Raw genomic sequence first — 19516 nt, 5'->3', positions numbered from 1 at the left:
GTTTGGCTAATCAAAAATTCAGAGCCAAGAACTCTAACTCAAGCAGTTTATTTAGAAAGTCAAGAGGTAAAAGAAGGACCCTTGGAGCTTAGGAGGAAGAAAACAAAGGTATACTCCAGAGAAAGAAGGTATGGGTTTGCTAGAGAGAGAGAAAGAGTGATGAAGAACTTGCCTTAAAGGTTTTTATCTGTTTGTTTGTTTTTAATTTTTTAATATATTTTATTTATTTTTTACAGAGAGGAAAGGAGAGGGATAGAGAGTTAGAAACATCGATGAGAGAGAAACATCGATCAGCTGCCTCCTGCACACCCCCTACTGGGGATGTGCCTGAAACCAAGGTACATGCCCTTGACCAGAATCAAACTTGGGACCCTTCAGTCCACAGGCTAATGCTCTATCCACCGAGCCAAACCAGTTAGGGCTTTATCTGTTTTTTAAAAGCGAGAATTCTACAGGCGGTCTCAGGAGAGGATCTCAATAGAATATTCATCAGCTTTCCAGGTGTGCCTCCTCAGGGTCTTAGTCTCTACTGATTGGTCGGTGGGGTGATTGGTCATTGCATCTGGTCCTGATGTTAGCCATGGCATGACTTTGTCTGGTGTTGCTGCTTTTCTGAGCCTGGAGCTGAAACACAACTGAGGCCTAGGTGTTATCTCTAGTTTGACCAAAACTCTGTCTCTGTGGCTACAGACCCGAGGTTTTGATCCTAAGATTATTTGATGTTGATCGAACCTCGTTGTCCTGAGGGCTTATTGCTCAAGGTAGTGGTCACACCAGGCCGCATATATATACAAGGGCTTGTATGGGATTCCAGTGAGGCTTGTTCTTCCTCTAAGGAGTTCTAAACTAACAACATGCTAAGGGAAGAAAGGTCACCCTGGAGGTGAGGTCCTAGCCCAGTGATGGCGAACCTACAACATGCGTGTCAGAGGTGACACGTGAACTCATTTTTTTGGTTGATTTTTCTTTGTTAAATGGCATTTAAATATATAAATAAAAATAATATAAGTCTTTGCTTTACTATGGTTGCAAAGATCAACAAATTTCTATATGTGATATGGCACCAGAGTTAAGTTAGGGTTTTTCAAAATGCTGACACGCCGAGCTCAAAAGGTTCGCTATCACTGTACCTAGCCTATAATTTCTCAAATTTTGCCCATTGCTAGGCATCTGGGACTTTCCACCCTGGTGACATTCTGAACAGAGCCCATGGTTCCTGCTCTGTTCATGCTAACTGCCTACTCTATCACTACTACTTTCTAAACGTTCAGGGGAGCTAATTTCATAAAAAATTAACAACAAAAAATGTATCGAGCTCAAATCCCATACAATTACAATGAAGTTACACCAGGAAGACATGAAAGAGATCAAAACTGTAACTTATTTTGAAAGAACCCAAACTATATTAATGATATAAACATGAAATAATAACATAAATCCAAAGCAGTAAAGTCAGAAATAAGCTGATATGAAGAGCTTCCCGTGGCCTGTTTTGCTTTTTCTTTGCTCTGAGTAAACTGACCAGCAAAATGAAATAAGGTCAGAATGGTTGAGTAGAGTGTTTGTCCCTTTAGTTTATATTTGACTTTCCAGTTCAGGCTTTTCATGTTTGTTCAACTTTAATGATATTATAAACTCAAACGTACTGGCAACAGAATAACCTTGGAATCAATCCTAGCCCAACATCTCAAGATCTAAAAACAAAAGGTATTCTGGGAGCCATGAAGATATTTAATATGGCAAAGTAAAGCCAATCTCACTAAAAATGTTTAAGCTGTCTGTTAATACTTTCTAAACTCAGATGGAGGAATTTTCACCAGCAAGTCCTCTTAGTTATGGTGGAGATTATTTGGTAGGGTCCAGTCAAGAGAACATTTAAAAGAAAATGCATATCACTTGAAGAAGAAAAAAATGTGGTAAATGGACACTCAGCATTTTGTGTACTTTGTTTTGTTTTGGTGATGGTGTTCTAGCGCCTTTTATTCAGAGCAATGTTGATATCCTCTCAACTGACTCCTTTGGAAAGAAAAAAGTTCATGTGCCAGTGAAGGGGAGAGGCAGGAAGAGGATTGTTTTGGCAGAAATATTTTACAATTTGTCAAACTTGGAGTAGCATCATATTTTTCACCTCTCCCTCTTAAAAATAAAAGGCACTGTGAACAAGATATTGATGTATGAATAAAAACAAAATGAATTTTAAATGTTTTGTCACTAACGACACAGGAAAGATTCTGACCTTATTTCAACCATTTCTCAGGGTCTTTGATATACATCTAGTTCCTCTCCTGATATAATAATGACTACCTTGAAGAGACATGGATTTGGCAGGAAATTTCCAAAGTTAGAAGCAATTCTGTTTCCAATATGCGGATATTTTTATGACATAGTGCTGTCTACTCATAAAAAAATGAAAAAAGGAAGGAAAGAAGGAAGAGATGGGTGGGAAAGAGAAAGGAAAGAAAAAGAAAGAAAAATAAAAGTTTTAAAATCAAACAACATACGATTTAATTTCTGCCCCGCATATAAAAGGCTGAGATTATATCATTCATTGGAATATAATCTATTTCAACTCTGGGGACACAAATTCATTTCCCACCCACCTTCAAAGTTATTATTATAACTGGCAGTTGTTAGGAAGTGGTCTGGAATGCACTGGCAGTTCTGGTTCTGTTCTTCATGACTCAGAGGGTATGTCACAATACTTATGTTATGGCTCTATCTTTCTTGAAGAGGTGAGGAGAGACGCTTCTTGGTGACCAAATAGCTTTCAACTCATTCCAGCAGAGGTGTGTATGGCAGTAGTTGCCCTGTGCTTTCCAACTCTAAAAAAAATTCAAATTCTGCTATTAATGTTTCATAGAAGACACCTGGTTGTTAATTTGGCAATTGCTTGAATTGATCCCATCTAGACTGCTTCTTAGCTCTGAATTGTGCCTGGAACATATATTGTGCACTAAACAAATGTGTGTGGAACAAGAGATTGGGTTTACTTAATATCTCTAATTCAAATGAATAGAACTGAAACTTCTATTATGAGAGTTTATGGAACTGAAGCAATAAATTGAAAAGGGACGGTGTGGCAACTTCTTTATAAGAACAAAATCAATAGATTGCCATTATGACAGTCATCAATGTTCATTATTTGTTTACATCCTAGTGACTTTGTGTTCCTTGAAGGCTAAATTAATACCTGTAAAACTATTAAAGAATGATAATGACTTCTGAACTTTCCTTAAGCCTATGCTCAAGTTTAAAGTAACAGAAAAACACTTTACTTGGTATATATGTGTGTAGAAATATGGCTGAGTTACCAATTATTTATTCTCTGACTGCCTGTTTATGGACTTGAACTACTTTAGGGCAAGGTCTGTGTCTCATTCTCTTATAGCCTAAATTCTTGGATGAGTGCCTTGTGCAGAATAGGCATGAAGTGTCCACATTCATCTCTAGAGGAATACATTATAGCTCTATCCCAGAATGTATTGTTTCAAATTTCATTTATATATTCACTTTGTGTGTATGACTTTAAGGATCATCAGGTTGACATATCACACAACTATCTTCTGAAAGTATGGTTCAGGCTGTAAAACAACCTGGGGAAGGAGAAAAGCCCAGAGATCAGTTATTCATTTTCCTAGTGGGCCACCCTCTGTCCTGACCTTTGGAGTAACCCAATAATGTTACTATTGTCTTATGTTTTATTAGTTGAAAATAGAGGTTACCACCATCAAGAAGAGGCTGTATTTTAAAGGATCCTTTAACTGAAATCTCCTTTGTATTATTAGGATGTGCAGCGTGAACTACAATTAATTTAGAAAGTGAGAAGATGAGTGCGTTACTAGCCAGTGGATGTGGACTCTTTGGACCACAATGGCCATTTGATGACATCCCAAAGGCAGTCACAAGGTAAGAAAGGATTTCCTGAGAACTCTTGAAGCAAATCAGGGTCAACATTTCAAAACAATGCATTTGGAGAATAAAAAACGTAATTCTTACACCTCTGCTCTATGTTGGTGTGTGAATAAAATATAGAACAATCAATATTGCTAAAAGTAATAAATTTCAACATACGTCTTTCCTGTATTAAAACATTCCCATGGCTCCTGATGCCTGAAGAAAATTTCCAAATATCACACTTATGTATAGCACCCCCCTACAACTTTGTTCCTCCTGGCTTTTCTAAACTAATTTTTCACTGCTCTCCCACTCAAACCTAATTCTCTAACCATCTCAAATAAATATACAATGGTGTTTTGTGCATTTGTGACTTTGTATATACTATTTTCCTTTCCCTAGAATTTCACTATTATGCTCTCTACTAAGCAGATTTCTATTCATCCTCTGGAAGCCCTTCTCTGAGCCTCAATCTACCATGACGAGTGGATTATTTCCTCCTTTGTGCCAACATTCTACTTGCTTCATGCTGCCATTATAACAATCATCAATATGTCCATTATTTGTTTACATACCTAGTGATTTTGTGTTCCTTGAAGGCTGTCATTGCATCTGATATAGCAGCAGGTACCAATTATTAGCTTTTACTACGTGCCAAGCACTATGATTAGAAATGTAATTGGAAATCCACAATTTATACCTTTTGAATCACTCTTACTGGAGAAGATAGAGCTATAAAAAATCATGTCCATAAAGGACAGTAAGTACAGTAGGAGAACAGAGAAGGCACTTTAAGTGTGGAGCTTAGGGAAAGCTTCCAAGAGGAACAGATTTTGCAGAACAAGCAAACTGTGGAATCAACAGGAAGGCTTCCCGAAGCAGTGTAGCCCGAATCGTATAGCTCCAAAGCTATATTGGTGCATTGCTGGGATTATCTGTATTTAAATTATTCTGTCATAGGTGGTTCTATAACCACTTTGTATTCCTTCTATCCTCATGTTAAATTATAAGATCATGAAGCAATAATAACTTTTCTCAGCATTTTATTTTTTTAATCCTCACCCAAGGATATTTTTTCCTTTGGGGAGGAACGAGGGGAGGGAGGGAGGGAGGGAAGGAAAGAGAAACATTGACATGAGAGACACATGGATTGTTTGCCTCCCGCAATCTGCCCCTACCTGGGCCAGGGATGGAGCCTGAAACCGAGGTACATACCCTTGACTGGGAATTGAACCCATGACCCTTGGTCCATGGGCCAGCGCTCTAACTACTGAGAAAACTGGCCAGGGCTCTCAGTACTTTTAAACTCCTCACTGCTGCTATCAGATTTTAAAATAAAAGTTGACAAAGTTAAAGATGAAGTTGAAATAATAACTTCTACCATTTTCGTGTAATTGTACAGTCTACAATACTCTCACAAAATATTAACTCATTTTTCTTCACCTCAATCTTTTACAGTGGGTATTTATCCCAGTTTTTCTGAATGAAGACACAGAGAGCTTAATTGACTTGTCCAGAGTTACATGATTAATATATGGTTTTCAGACACCTAGTTGATAACAATTACTAGCATTTAAGTGATAATCACCCTGGTATAAATTTATATATGCCCTGTCATTGGACATTACAATAATTCTAACACCTATGAATTATTATCCTTATTTTATAGATGATAAAACTGAGGCTTATAATGTTTAGCTTGCTCAAGATCAAGAGTAAATAAATGGTGGATCAGGTACTCTCACAGAATTCTGATTCCAGAATTTAGGCTCCTAGCCACCACCAAGACTGTTCCAAGTGTTGAATAGGTTGATTTCTTCATTCAAACAATTTATAACCCATTGGGAAGGAGTGGGAAGAAGAGAGAAATGCTAAATTAATACCTATAAAATTATTACAGAATGATAATGTCTTCTGAACTTTTTAGTTTATGTTAGAAGTTATTTAATTTCATTATATTATATCTAAGCATGAATTTCTCTTGATTATCCTGCTTAGGATTCATGTCATTGATTAACTCAGGATATTACTCAGTCCTTAAAGTACTGTCTTATCTCTATTCTATTTTTTTTTTCTAGAAGGCTTATGGCCCCTTAAATGTTATCCTTTCTATCCCTTAACCTCTTCTATTTATAGTCTTTTTCTCTTTATCTCTTTGTGTTATTTCCTCATATTATTCACAAATTTTATCTTCAATGATATTTAACTTGATATTTAATTCACCCACTTAATTTACTACTTTTTACCTTGTTTGTTATAGTCTTTAAAACAACCACATTGAGGAATAATTTACATACAAAAAAATGAGTGTGTTTAGTATATAGCTTGATCAGCTTTGACAAATGTGTCCAAGTCCCCCCGCCCCCCACCCAGCCTGACTTCAGTCTCTCCTCCATCTGTGCCAGGAACAAGCCACCACTGTCTGCTCTCTGTCCTAATAGATTAGTTTTTATATTCAAGAACTTCTTATATGAGGAATCAAACCATGATTCCTTTATCATATTTTTTTAGATTCATTCATGTTGTTGCATACATCAGTAGTTTGGGATTTATTTTTTTAATGCTGAGGAGTATCCATTATGTGGATATCCCACAATTTATATCAATTGACTTTGATGTACATTTGGGTTGTTTCCAGTTTTTTGTTATTATGCCTAAAGTTGCCATGAACATTTGTGAACACCAGTGTTTGCGGACGTATGTTTTCATTTCTCTTAGGTAAATATCTAGGGTCATGTGGTAAATGCATGCTTAGCTGCTGAAGAAACTGCCCAACTATTTTCCCTGATGGTTGCATCATTTGCATTCTCACAAGCAATGCAGAACTCTAGTTGCTCCACATTCTTGCCAACATTTGGAATTGTCTGATGTTTTAATAGTAATCATTATAGTGAGTGTTGTGGTAGAAAAAAATAAGGAACTCCCCTCCCCCCAAGAAAGATGTTCACATCCTAATCCCTCCTACCCTCTTGCTACAGACTGACAGCCTCTCTAGTTCAGTCCCAGTTTCAGTTTATCTCTTTGTTGCTCTAGTTTTCAGTTCTTTCTTTCTGACTCTGGCATTGCCTCTAAATTACTTGTTGTTGTTGTTTTAAGCTCAGGTATGCTTTTTCTTTTATTCCAAATGTTTATTTAGTACCAACTATAGGAAGGATGCTGTTCTAGGCATATAGAAGTGAACAAAACAAAATCTCCAATCTCAGGGAGCTTACATTGCAAGAATGCTTGTTATCTGATCTATGCATTTTAATGGATATTGTGGTCTGGCAACTTTAGGTATTGTGGGAGTTTTACAGTAACCTAGCCATGCATGATAATTTCTAAAATGTTATTATCAGTTTTAAGAATGAATATTTGGGAATAAACATAAAATAGGAAGGACAGTTAGGGAAGAATTGCAGTATTCCAAGTAAGGTATAGTTAGACTAGTAGGTAGAAGTGAGGATGAGGAAGAAAAGCTGGATTGCAGGAATATTTTGAAGGAAGAAATGGTAGGATTTTGTCATAGTTAATAAGAGGGCATGATGCCAGGGAAGATGTCAAAGTTAGCTCCAATTATTCTTCCCTGGAAGACTGAAAGAATGACTACAACACTGACATAAATAGTGCTGCTGGTGGGAATGGATGGGCAGTTAAAAATAATATCTGTTAGTGGATGTCTATATATTTAATATTCCATGTAGGACATTGCAGTAACTTATTGTATTTGAAAAAGGCAGTGGAATAACTATGTAGGCATGGTCGTAAGTGACTGAAAATAAAGAACTAGAAGAGAGTGACAGGATTACAGGTGAGGAGAGGGAGTGGAGGTACCTTCTTTGTATCCATAGAGCCTGGTTTGGTGTTTGGCACAAAGCTGGGCCTCAATATTTATTGGATAAATTAACGTGAGTCATTTGCATAGATGTGACAGCTGAGCGCATAGGATTAGATGTAAAAGCAGACATTTACTTGCTAAGGTTCAAGGACATTCTTTCTTCCCTTTTGTTTGCACTGCCAACAGTTGCCTGCCTAAAAGGAAACAATTCTCAAAGTACCTTGATTTAGGGACAATTACTGGAAGAGGTGGAGTTTCACGCGCTGTTTTTGTGGGGGGTGAGGGGAGGGGATGGAAGGGGGAGTCATTCTAGATCTAAGATACCAAAGTGGAATGTAAAGATTTGACTCTGAATCAAAGTTGCTGTTCATTTTGCACAAGTGTCAGACTATCTGCATTAGTTAGAGCTTCTCAGTGCAGTCCCTTTTCCACAATGTCCCCCCAAAATACAAACCTCACTTGACAGGTTATTAACCGAGGGCTGACTGCTCTATAGCATTCTCTAAAGAAAAGGTTAGTGGATTCCCTTTCCCTCTTTTCAAACTGAGGACCTGAAATTCTAATTTGAATAACTGGGATGATTCTTTTTCATTCCCATCTTCAAGGGGGCGGTGACCAGGACGCCACACCTTAACCATTGACGCCCAAATCTGCTGCAAAAAATCTTCACGCTCTGCTCCAGGGTGCGTCAGATTAGTCCCAGGGTCCAGCAGCTCTCACTGCGCCTGCGCCTAATGGCGCTGCAGAGCGGGCGCAGGCGCCTTGAGGCGGAGCTGGGTGAGGCGGGGCTGACTGCGGCGTCTACGAGCCGGTCTGGGCGGCCCCAGTGTTTTGGGGCCTGGGAACTGTGGGAGGAGCCGGCGGCCTCACCTTGGTAACCACATCACTGCCCCGGCTCGGTCTTGCAGGCCTCCGCACTGTCATCGCCTTTGGGGGCCCGGGGACTTTGGCCACCGTTTCCGGAAGTAGCTCTGCAGGCCTCTTTGAGGCACCCCCATCCTCCCCACGCCGTCGCCGCCGCCGCCATGCAGGGGGAGGACGCCAGATACCTCAAAAGGTGATTCCCCAAGGCACAGCCCCGCCCTCCTGGCCGGGGACCCTGAGATATTCTTAGAGGTTTGGGGGTTGGCCTTGAGGTGTCACTGGGCAAAGCGAGACCTACGCTCCGCAGAGAGGTGGACACGGGAGGAGTCCCAGGAAGGGAAGGGAAGGTGCATTGGGTGAGAGGTTCTGCAGCCGCCCACCTGCCTCCGAGGGGCCTGGAGGACCTGGCGGCGTCCCCGATTTCGGGGGGAGGGGCTCAGGACGAGGAAACCCGGCTTCCCGTGCCCCCCTCCCCCTTTCCCATTCCAGTTCGGCATTTCCCCTAACAGGGCAATCCCGTGGGGGCCTGGAGATGAGGTCTCCTGGCGCTTATGCCCCCCGTCTCCAGTGTGGGGTTCCCTGCCCTCGGGTTCTGACGTGATGAAGGGGAGACAAGTGGTGGCTTTTCGCTGACGGGAGGCTGGGCTGAGAGGTTGCTCTCCAGCCTGTGTCTGCTTTCCTCCTCAGCTTCATCCCTTTGACTGCCATGTGTGTGTACCGTGTCCTTTTTATAGGATCGTAATTATCAAGAGCTTCGTCCAGGAGCTTGACATGGAACAGGCCGTGATTATTTTAATTTTAAAATATTTGTAGTATCAGTGACTCTTTAAAGAACACTGTAAACCTGTGGGATTATTGGTTTGACTCCTGCCAAAGATAAGATCATCCCTGATGAATAGGATACCTCTCAGTGGACCAAGAGTTACTAGTGATCCAATAGGAAAAAAAAAACCTTAATCAGGACGCTCCATTCTTAAAGTCCCTGTCACATGTATTCTTTTGGACACAGTTTCCTTATATAAAAACGGAAAGCAGGGCAAATATTACCTTATGAGAGGACCAAATGTGCAAATGCTTTTAAGAGATAAAACATGCATGTAAGGTGGTGGTATTGTTATAAGTTACAACATGCTTTTACTGAGTATATTTACCCTGGCGTGGCAGGGCCCTTACCATTACAGAAAGATCTCATCTTAAAAGGGATTCAAACAGTTGTATAGTCAACCAACCAATCAGCTAACTGTACTGTCTTTGCAGGACTGGGGCATCTATTGCCTGCCCTTCTCATTTTTTAAAAGGATACGTAGTCATAACAAGTATTTATTTCCTCATTGATTACATTGATCTTTTCAATTGAAAATTTGGTGACAGAAGAAAACAAATTCTTTGAACTTTAATATAAGGTTGTTCTAGAGCAGTGGTTCTCAACCTTCCTAAGGCCGCGACCCTTTAATACAGTTCCTCATGTTGTGGTGACCCCCCCAACCATAAAATTATTTTCATTGCTACTTCATAACTGTAATTTTGCTACTGTTATGAATCGTCATGTAAATATCTGATATGCAGGATGTATTTTCATTGTTACAAATTGAACATAATTAAAGCATAGTGATTAATCACAAAGACAATATGTAATTATATATGTGTTTTCCGATGGTCTTAGGCGAAAGGGTTGTTCGACCCACAAAGGGGTCGCGACCCACAGGTTGAGAACCGCTGTTCTAGAGCAAAGAGCCACTGTTACAGCATTAGCTTATTTTCATGTAATAATACAGTTGTGCCAGAAGGTAGTTTTTTTTAGGCATACTTACTAGTATAATTCCACATCAGGGCACATGCCCCGGTTGCAGGCTCCATCCCCAGTCGAGGGTGTGCAGGAGGCAGCTGGTCAATGATTCTCTCTCATCATTGATGTTTCTCTCTCCCTCTCCTTTCCTCTCTGAAATAAAAAAAAAATATATATATATATATGAATTTTAAAGTATTAGATGAATGAGACATACTTTCTCTGCCTTTATGGTGCTTAAAATGTAGCAAAGAATACATATTTTGAACTGTATATTACCAGAAGTAATTATTTTATTATGTTTATGAGAAGTGATATAAGTATATGATAAATATGTGGTCTGTGTAAAGCTTTTTTCACACAGTATAAATACTCAGCATTTATCCATGTTTCGCATTCATCAATACAGTACTTCATTTCTTTTAATAGCTGAATAATAACATATTTTATGGATACAGCATATTTTGTTTATCCATTCATCTGTTGATGGACATTTAGGCTGTTTCCATCTATTGGCTATTATGAATAAAGCTACTATGAACATTCCAGTACTAGTTTTTGTTTAAACATCTGTTCTCACTCTTTCGGTATATTTTCAGTTGTTGCTGGGTCATATGCTAATTACATGTTTAACTTCTTGAGGAACTACTGAACTGTTTTTCACAGTGGCTGCACCATTTTACTTTCCCACCAGCAATGTATGCGGGTTCCAATTCTTCACATCCTTGCTAGCACTTAACTTATTTTTTTTAAATGTGGCTATTCTGATGGATGTGAAGTGATATTGTAGTTTTGGTTTACATTTCCCTAATTACTAGTGACATTGAACATCTTTTCATATACTTCTTGGCCATTCTCTGCCTTCTTTGGAGGAAAAAATCTTTCTATTTTCTGGAAATTGGTTCCCTATCATATCAATGATTTGCAAATATTTTATCCCACTCTGTGGATTGTGTTTTCACTCTCTTCATAGTGTCCGTTCATATGCAAAAGTTTTAAATTCATATTTTGTTTAGTTGCTTTTGCTTTTTTAAAAAGCTTTACATGATCATTGATTTTTAAATTCTAGTCCCTCCCTCCCCTTTGTCAACCCATCAACTCATTCTCTATATCTATGGGTCTGTTTCTGTTTCTGTTTTTGTTTTTACTTATTTTGTATTTTTAGATTTTTATTGCTGATATGTACCACATCTTCTTTATCCATTCATCTATTGATGGAAACCTAGGTTGCTTCCATATCTTGGATATTGTACATAATGCTGCAGTGAACATAGGGGTGCATATATCTAGTGTTTTTATTTCCTTCAGACAAATACCCAAAAGTGGAATTGCTGGATAATATAGCAGTTCTATTTTTAAGTTTTTGAGGAATTACCATACTATTTTCCATAGTAGCTGCACTAATTTACAACAGTGTATGAGGGTTTCCTTTTCTCCTCATCCTTGTCAGCACTTGTTATTTGTTGATAGCACTCTGACAGGTGTGAGGTGATACCTCATTGTAGTTTTGATTTGAATTTCCCTGATGATTAGTGATGTTTAGCATCTTTTCATGTCTGTTGGCCATCTGTATGTCCTCTTTGGAGAAATGTCTATTCCAGTCCTCTACCCATTTTTAAAATTGGATTGTTTGTTTTTTGGTGTTCAGTTGTATGAGTTCCTTATATATTTTGGATATTAACCCCTTGTTGGTGTATCATTTGTGAATGTCTTCTCCCATTTAGTAGGTTGTCTTTTTTTTTTCCCTAGAATGCAAAACCAGCTTTAATAGGTTGTAGAAAAAGAGTTCAAAGATAAGGAGATTTATTCAGTTCAACCCATAACATTTGAAAAAGTAAATAGGATTTCAAGATAATTTTATTCTTCCAATTTTTATTTATTTTTAATTTTTGAAACATCTTTATTTTTCAAAGTATTACATATGTCCTCCTCTTCCCCCCATTGACCTCTTCTAGCCCACCCCAGGCCTTCACCACCCTATTGTCTGTGTCCATGTGTTATTGATATATTCATGCGAGTTCTTTGGTTGATCTTTTCCCACCCACCCTCCCCCACCTTCCCTCTGAGGTTTAACAGTCTGTTCCATGCTTCTATGTCTCTGGATCTATTTTGTTCATCAATTTCTTTTGTTTATTAGATTCCACATGAGTGAGATCATGTGCTATTTATCTTTATGACTGTCTTATTTCACTTAGCATAATACTCTTCAAGTCCATCCATGCTGTTGCCAATGATGTCTTTTCATTTTGTTGATGGTTTTCTTCACTGTACAAAGCTTTAGTTTAATGTAGTTCCATTTGTTTATTGTTTATTTTTTGTTTCCCTTGCCCAAGGAGACATATCCAAAAAGATATTGCTAAGAGCGATGTTGAAGTTTACTGCCCATGTTTTCTTCTAGGAGTTTTATGATATTAGGTGTTACATTTAAGTCTTTAATCCATTCTGAGTTTATTTTTGTGTAAGGTATAAGAAAGTGGTCCAATTTAATTTTTATCATGTATCTGTCCAGTTTTTCCAACATCACTTAAGAGACTGTCTTTACCCCATTGTATGTTCTTGCCTCCTTTGTCATAGATAAATTGACCATATAAGTGAGAATTTTCTATTCTCTGGGCTCTGTATTCTATTCCATATATCTATATGTCTGTTTTTATGCCAGTACCATACTGTTTTGATTCTAATAAATGATCAAGGTATAGCCTTCCATTTATTTGTGTCTTCTTCGGTTCTTCAGTGTCTTATAATTTTCAAAGTATAAGTTTTTCACCTCTGTGGTTAAATTTATTCCTAGGTATTTTATGCTTTTTGATGCAGTTTTAAATAGAATTGTTTTCTTAAATTCTCCTTCTGATAGGTCATTATTGATATATAGAAACAATATATTTCTGTATATTGATTCTGTATCCTGCAATTTTACTGAATTCATTCATTAGTTCTAATAGGGTATTATTGGGTTTTTTGGGGGAAGGGATGTCTTTAGGGTTTTGGTTGCTTTTGATGTCATTATTTAAGAAACCATTCTCAAATCCAAGGTCATGAAGTTTTGCCCCTATGTTTTCTTCTAAGAGTTTTTTAGGTTTGGATTTTAAATTTACGTGATCCATTTTGAGTTAATTATGTGCTGTGCAACAAGGGTTTAATTTCATTATTTTATATGCCCAGTGTCTTGGCACATTTGTTAAAGGGATTGTTCTTTCCCCCAATGAAAGGTTGTCACCTTTGTTGAAATCAATCGACTATATATATAGGAGTTTATTTCTCGACTCAGTTCTATTCCATTGATCTATGTGTCTACCTTTCTGCTAGTACTTCACTATTTTGATTACTGTAGCCTTTGTAGTACATTTTGAAATTGGAAAATGTGAGTCTTCCAACTTTGTTTTTCTTTTACAAGATTGTTTTGGCTACTCAGTATCCCTTGTGTTTCCACATGGATTTTATTATCTCTTTTCCATTTCTGTAAAAAAAGCTTTGAGAATTTGATAGTGGTTATATTGAATCTGTAGATCACTTTGGGAATGTTGCCATTTTATGTGAATCTGATTTAAATGCATGTTAACCCAGCTCACTTGTTTTTGGAACTAGAACCTAGATAAGAACCATGGGCATTTTATGAGTTTTTAATCTATCTATGCCTATTTTTATTTTACATTGCAGGAAAGTTAAAGGAGGAAATATTGATGTACATCCATCAGAAAAAGCACTCATTGTTCAATATGAAGTGGAAGCTACCATTCTTGGAGAAATGGGGGATCCCATGTTGGGAGAACGAAAAGAATGCCAAAAAATGTAAGTTTTCTTTCTTTGTGTACATTTTGAAAGTAGTGGACCTTATACAAACTTTGTAGAAATCTGATATTATTTAAATCTGCATAGATGATAAATCTTTATGGCATTCTTCTAGACATACTTCATTTTAGTGAAGCAGAGACAACATTAAACTATAGATGCAGATATATTTAGAGAAAATCATGTCTATGTACATAATGGGAACCTACTAAAAAATACCTATTCTGATTTATTCCATTTAGTAAATGCATATAATAAAATATAAGCTACAACTTGTGAAATCAATTTTAAGATATGTTTATGTGGGACTTTTTAGCTTAATTTAGGAAATTTGTATTTTCGGAGATCCTGTGTTCTTCCTTCTTCCCTGGAATTTCTGAAAGTAGTATGACTTCCAAAATTTCCAAATGGGGCGTGCACCTTGAATTCATCCCTTAAAAATCTAGCCCTCTAGAAGATCCTAATAAGACAAGCATTTTCTGACTCAACGTATTGAGCTTAAATCTTCCAATATCCTACACCCTTTTCTTTCTGCATTTGTAATTCTTTGAGGACCTCCTGGGGAACTGGCCTCTTTCATCAGTCTGCAGTTGTGCTGGTAATGATCTTGAATTCCTTCCATAGTTTTGTGGAAGTAAAGAAGGTCTGAGATTACCTAGTTTTCTCCCCCAGTCTTCTTCCCTCCATAAAAATTTTGGTTTGGGAAGTAGTTAAAAAGAATTTTAGTGTGTTTTGGTGGTATTAAGTGTATTCAGACTGCTAGGAGTGCATGTGATAGTATTTATAACACTGAAAAGCACTGCATTTTTTCTGTATAGCAGTGGTTCTCAACTGGTTCTGATCCACCCCCCCACCCTCCCACCCCTGTTCCGGAGGTGACATTTGGCAATACCTGAAGACATTTGGGTTGTCATAACTAGAGGGGCGCTAAGGGAATTTAATGGCTAGAGGCCAGGGTGCTGCTAAGGAATCTATAATGCACAAAATAGCAACCTACAAACAAAGAACTATTTGGCCCAACATTTTGATAGTGCTGTAATTGGGAAACTTTGGTGTACAACAGCCGAAAGAGTAGCTGCCTAGTCTATTAATGTTCCTAATTTGTCTTCTTCTTGGGTTAGAAGGAGACTAAGTCACACACTGAATTCATTAAAAATAACTGAGTCTTTGGATAATCTGCTAGATTGAAGAGATACACACTTGCATACACACATACACTGTAAATCCTAACTCACATGCTCACACGTTTTTCTGTTTTCTTACACCTTTTCTCTTCCATTTGTGTGCCTGTGATTGCTGCCTGAGTTTTGTACATTGTGAAAAATCCTTTGAGATCTTATTAATTTGCCAAAGACAAGCGAGCAGAGCAGAGTTTTTGTCTTTAGAACCTCCTACATCTGCATTTCATGAGAGAAATTTAGATTTTAGTTCTTGAGAATGCAGTCAGTAACCTTATCTACACTAATAAAAGCGAAACATGCAAATTGGTGTCACTCCACTACGCCCACCAGCCAATCAGGATGAGTATGCAAATTAACCCAACAAAGATGGTGGTTAATTTGCATATTCAGGCAAGGAGCGAAGACTGAAGATGACTGAAGACTGAAGAGGCTTGCCTTCTCTGCTGCGGCCAGAGCTAAGGCCTGGGTCCTGGGTCCCGAGTGCCAGAGGAAAACCAGTGCCGGCAGCCAGGGGAAGGAAGGCCTATTGCACGAATCTCTTCGTGCAACGGGCCTCTAGTTCAACTATAATTAAATGAGAATGTTGTGTTTGAAAATCCAAAGTTTTTCTAGACAAGGGATGCATTCACTAGGGACTCAGCCAGCTGGAAAGAATACTACCTACTGTTGTTGGAGTAAGTGAATTTAAACATCATTAAGGGGAAAACCCAAGGACCTCAATTTTGGAATACTCCACCCTGGTGCACACGATTTGGAGAGGAATCATGTTGTAGGACCAAAAGCAGAATGTGGTCTGTTGATAACTCAAGAGTTTTTATCAATGGCAACAGCTGGGGTGGAGGGGACACTCATAAAGATTGAGATAGGTATGAAGTGAAAATGTCGTTAAATTTGGGTAGTCAGTGCTATGGCCCAGGTCAAGAAGACTTGTATTTCAATCTTCTTTATTTGGCAAAGGAGTGTATAAGCCCATCTTTAAGAGAGTCCCAGTTTCTGAAAATTTCTTTATGAGAAACTGATGGTTATAGTCCAAAAATAATATGGGTATTTTTCTTGTGAGTTTTTGGTATTATTAATAGATATGGCTGCCTATGAAAATTCTCGTTTTTTATTATAGGAATAATCAGTAAACATACAGGTAACATTTTCTAAAAATTCTACCCCTATCTATTTTTTTCTTTGTCTTTTGTAATAAGGAAAGGATTTAGGAGAGACCTATACACTAAAAGAAGAAAACCTGTCTATTACTTTTAATGGAAAGAAGATGAATCAAATTGCTAATATATGTGTTGGTAAAAAATAGATCTAAAAAGAAATAGAAAAATCTGCTTTTTTAGATCAAGATACCACTGTACACCTATTAGAATGGGTAAAATCCAAAACACTGACAGGACCAAATGCTGGTGAGGATGTAAAGCAATAGGAACTCATTCATTGCTGGTAGAAGTATAAAGTGGTGCTTTGGAAGACAATTTGGCAGTTTCTTCTAAAGCTAAACATAAACTTACCATATGATCCAGCAGTTTTGCTCCTAGATATTAACCCACATGAGTTAGAAATTTATGTCTACAAAAACCTGCACATGAATGTGTATAACAGTTTTATTTATAATTGTCAACAGTTGGAGGCAACCAACATGTTTTTCAATTGACAAACAGATAAGCAAACATTGGTGTGTCCATACAATCAAGTATTATTCAGCACTAAAAAGAAACAGACTATCAAGTTATGAACAGACATGGGGGGATTTAAATGCATATTACTAAGTAAAAGAAGTCAGGCTTGAAAAGCTACATTCTGTATGATTCCAACTACATAACATTCTAGAAAAGGAAAAACTAAAGTAAAAAAATTGAGTTTATCAGGGTTTCAGGGGGTGGGAGAGGAAAGAATAGGTGGAGCACGGAGCATGTTTAGGGCAATAAAACTATGCTTTATGATACTATAATGGTGGACACAGGATGCATTTCTCAAAGCCCATAGAACTATACAACACAGTAAATCCTAATGTAAACTGTAGACCTAAATTGATAATGTATCAATATCAGTTCATCAGTTGTAACAAAGGTGGTAATAACAGAAAAAAACACAAAACTGTATTGGGGTGGTAGTGGGTGTATATATGGGAACTCTGTAATTTATGCACAATTTTTCTGTAAACCTGAAACTGCTCTAAAAAACAACTAGTAAGAAATTTTAAAAACACGTTTATAGTGTTCCTGTTGTGCCTCATCTTTATTGGATTTCTAGAAACAATCAAGATTTCGAAGTTCCTGATAAAATTAAACATGGAGAGGTCTTTTGAGAGTTTTTCTCTGAATGGACTCTCCTTTCTATCTCTGTCTTCTGGTGTGCAGTAAAACTATACAAAAATAGAATCAAGAATTTAAAAGGTAGGAATATAAACAACCAAAAATTTAAAAATAAAGGAACAGAGTACTGGTCTCTAATGTTGCAAACATTAGAAACCATTGTAGCAAATTTAAATATAAAAGGAATTTATTAAAAGCTATTAGGTAGTTTGTAGAATCCTATGAGGACCAGACTTAGGGATGACTATATAGCTGTGAGTAATTTCTAAATCACTCTACTGGACTTATTTCTAGAGAGATCATCTTCACCTGAATGATGATTGCACAGATGCTTAGTACAGAACCTTTTTCTGAGATTTCTGTCCCTGCTGCCTTCTAACACCTTGATGTCTCTCCAAATGTCGGCGGTCTTTACCAAGAAATAATTCTATATAATGGCTACTTTCTTATGTTTCTCTTTTTTTTAAATATATTTTATTGATTTTTCTACAGAGAGGAAGGGAGAGAGGCAGAGAGTTAGGAAACGTCGATGAGAGGGAAACATCGATCAGCTGCCTCCTACACACCCCTACTGGGGATGGGCCCACAACCAAGGTACATGCCCTTGACCGGAATCGAACCTGGGACCTTTCAGTCCGCAGGCCGATGCTCTATCCACTGAGCCAAACCGGTCAGGGCTGTTTCTCTTTTTTAATCTGAGCCTTGCGCAAACATATCTGCTTGAGTCTTCACCCTGCACCTAATTTTATGTTTTCATAGGTCTCCTTGGTGCCATAAATTCATGTAAATGGGCAATTGTTTCCAGACTCTGAATAACCTTTTTTACTTATCTTCCAATGAATCTCCTGGACTAAATTAAAAAGGAGAGAAAAGCTGGTTTATTTATTTTTATTAACATACTAACAAGTATAAAATGTTCTTCAGAATTCCTCATATAGGTCTTAAAATGCATCCTGCTTTTTTCTTCTTCCTTCTACTATATAATTTCCACGAGAAAAACTGAATCCGAAATAACCAATATTATGTCTTGTTCCTAACTGAAAAACATAAATGATTTCGTGACTATGGTCAGAAAGTGATTCACTCCTGGTAATATGGATTCTCACATCCAATGACTAAAGACTTTATATGTATTACATCAGAAGATTGTTTTAAAATTAGGTCTTCCAATATGCTCTTCTGCCTGGAAAGGCTGATGTAGGCTTTATGTTCCTTTTGTTATCTCATTTATCCAGCTCAAAGAAAATCATTGTTTTGCATTGTTCTAAGCCTAATTATATCTAACACTTCATTATATAAGAGTCTATGTAAGGTACATTTAAATGTTTTATAAGTTACTTAATGAAATATTATTTAAGTTACCACTTACTTTAATAATACTTGAATTGGAAAATTCTGATATGCTTGCAGCATTCGTCTTAAGAGTCTCAATGCCAACACAGATATAACTTCCCTGGCACGGAAGGTGGTTGAAGAATGTAAACTCATTCATCCCTCAAAACTAAATGAGGTAGAGCAGCTGTTGTACTATCTCCAGAACCGCCGAGATTCCTTGTCAGGAAAGGGTAAGTAGAAACTTCTGACTTTTTAATGCAAACTGGACTTGTTTGACTGTAGTTTGAGCTTTACATAAATGTGGAGGCTTTTTGTTTTGTTTTGTGTTTTGTTTTGCCAGTGCTGTGAATAAGTAAATGAAAGAATAGACAAACATATTTTTTTTATGTGTGTTGAGCTTTACATTAGACTAGAGACCCGGTGCATGGCATTCATTCACTGTGGGGGAGGGGGACGTTCCTCAGCCTGGCCTGTGCCCTCTCGCAGTCTGGGACCCCTCGCTCCTTACCACCTGCCTGCAGTGGAGGCGAGAGGCTCT

At 37.7% G+C, this 19516-nt stretch overlaps 1 protein-coding gene across 1 annotated transcript in view; it reads left to right on the top strand.

Annotated features, from left to right (window-relative positions):
- The first annotated feature begins 8476 nt into the window (after positions 1 to 8476).
- Positions 8477 to 19516, top strand: part of KIFAP3 (kinesin-associated protein 3) — a 112748-nt gene continuing 101708 nt past the window's right edge. Inside the window, exons 1-3 of the mRNA XM_005867725.2 lie at positions 8477 to 8768; positions 14019 to 14150; positions 19054 to 19208. Coding sequence (XP_005867787.1) covers positions 8737 to 8768; positions 14019 to 14150; positions 19054 to 19208 — 319 coding nt within the window. The 5' untranslated portion in view covers positions 8477 to 8736. The remainder of the gene's footprint in view (positions 8769 to 14018; positions 14151 to 19053; positions 19209 to 19516) is intronic.

This window comes from Myotis brandtii, unplaced genomic scaffold, assembly GCF_000412655.1.
Source record: "Myotis brandtii unplaced genomic scaffold, ASM41265v1 scaffold250, whole genome shotgun sequence".
Lineage (NCBI taxonomy): Eukaryota > Metazoa > Chordata > Mammalia > Chiroptera > Vespertilionidae > Myotis > Myotis brandtii.
The sequence above is the reverse complement of the archived record's forward strand: the minus strand, read 5'-3'. Positions and strand labels throughout refer to the sequence as shown.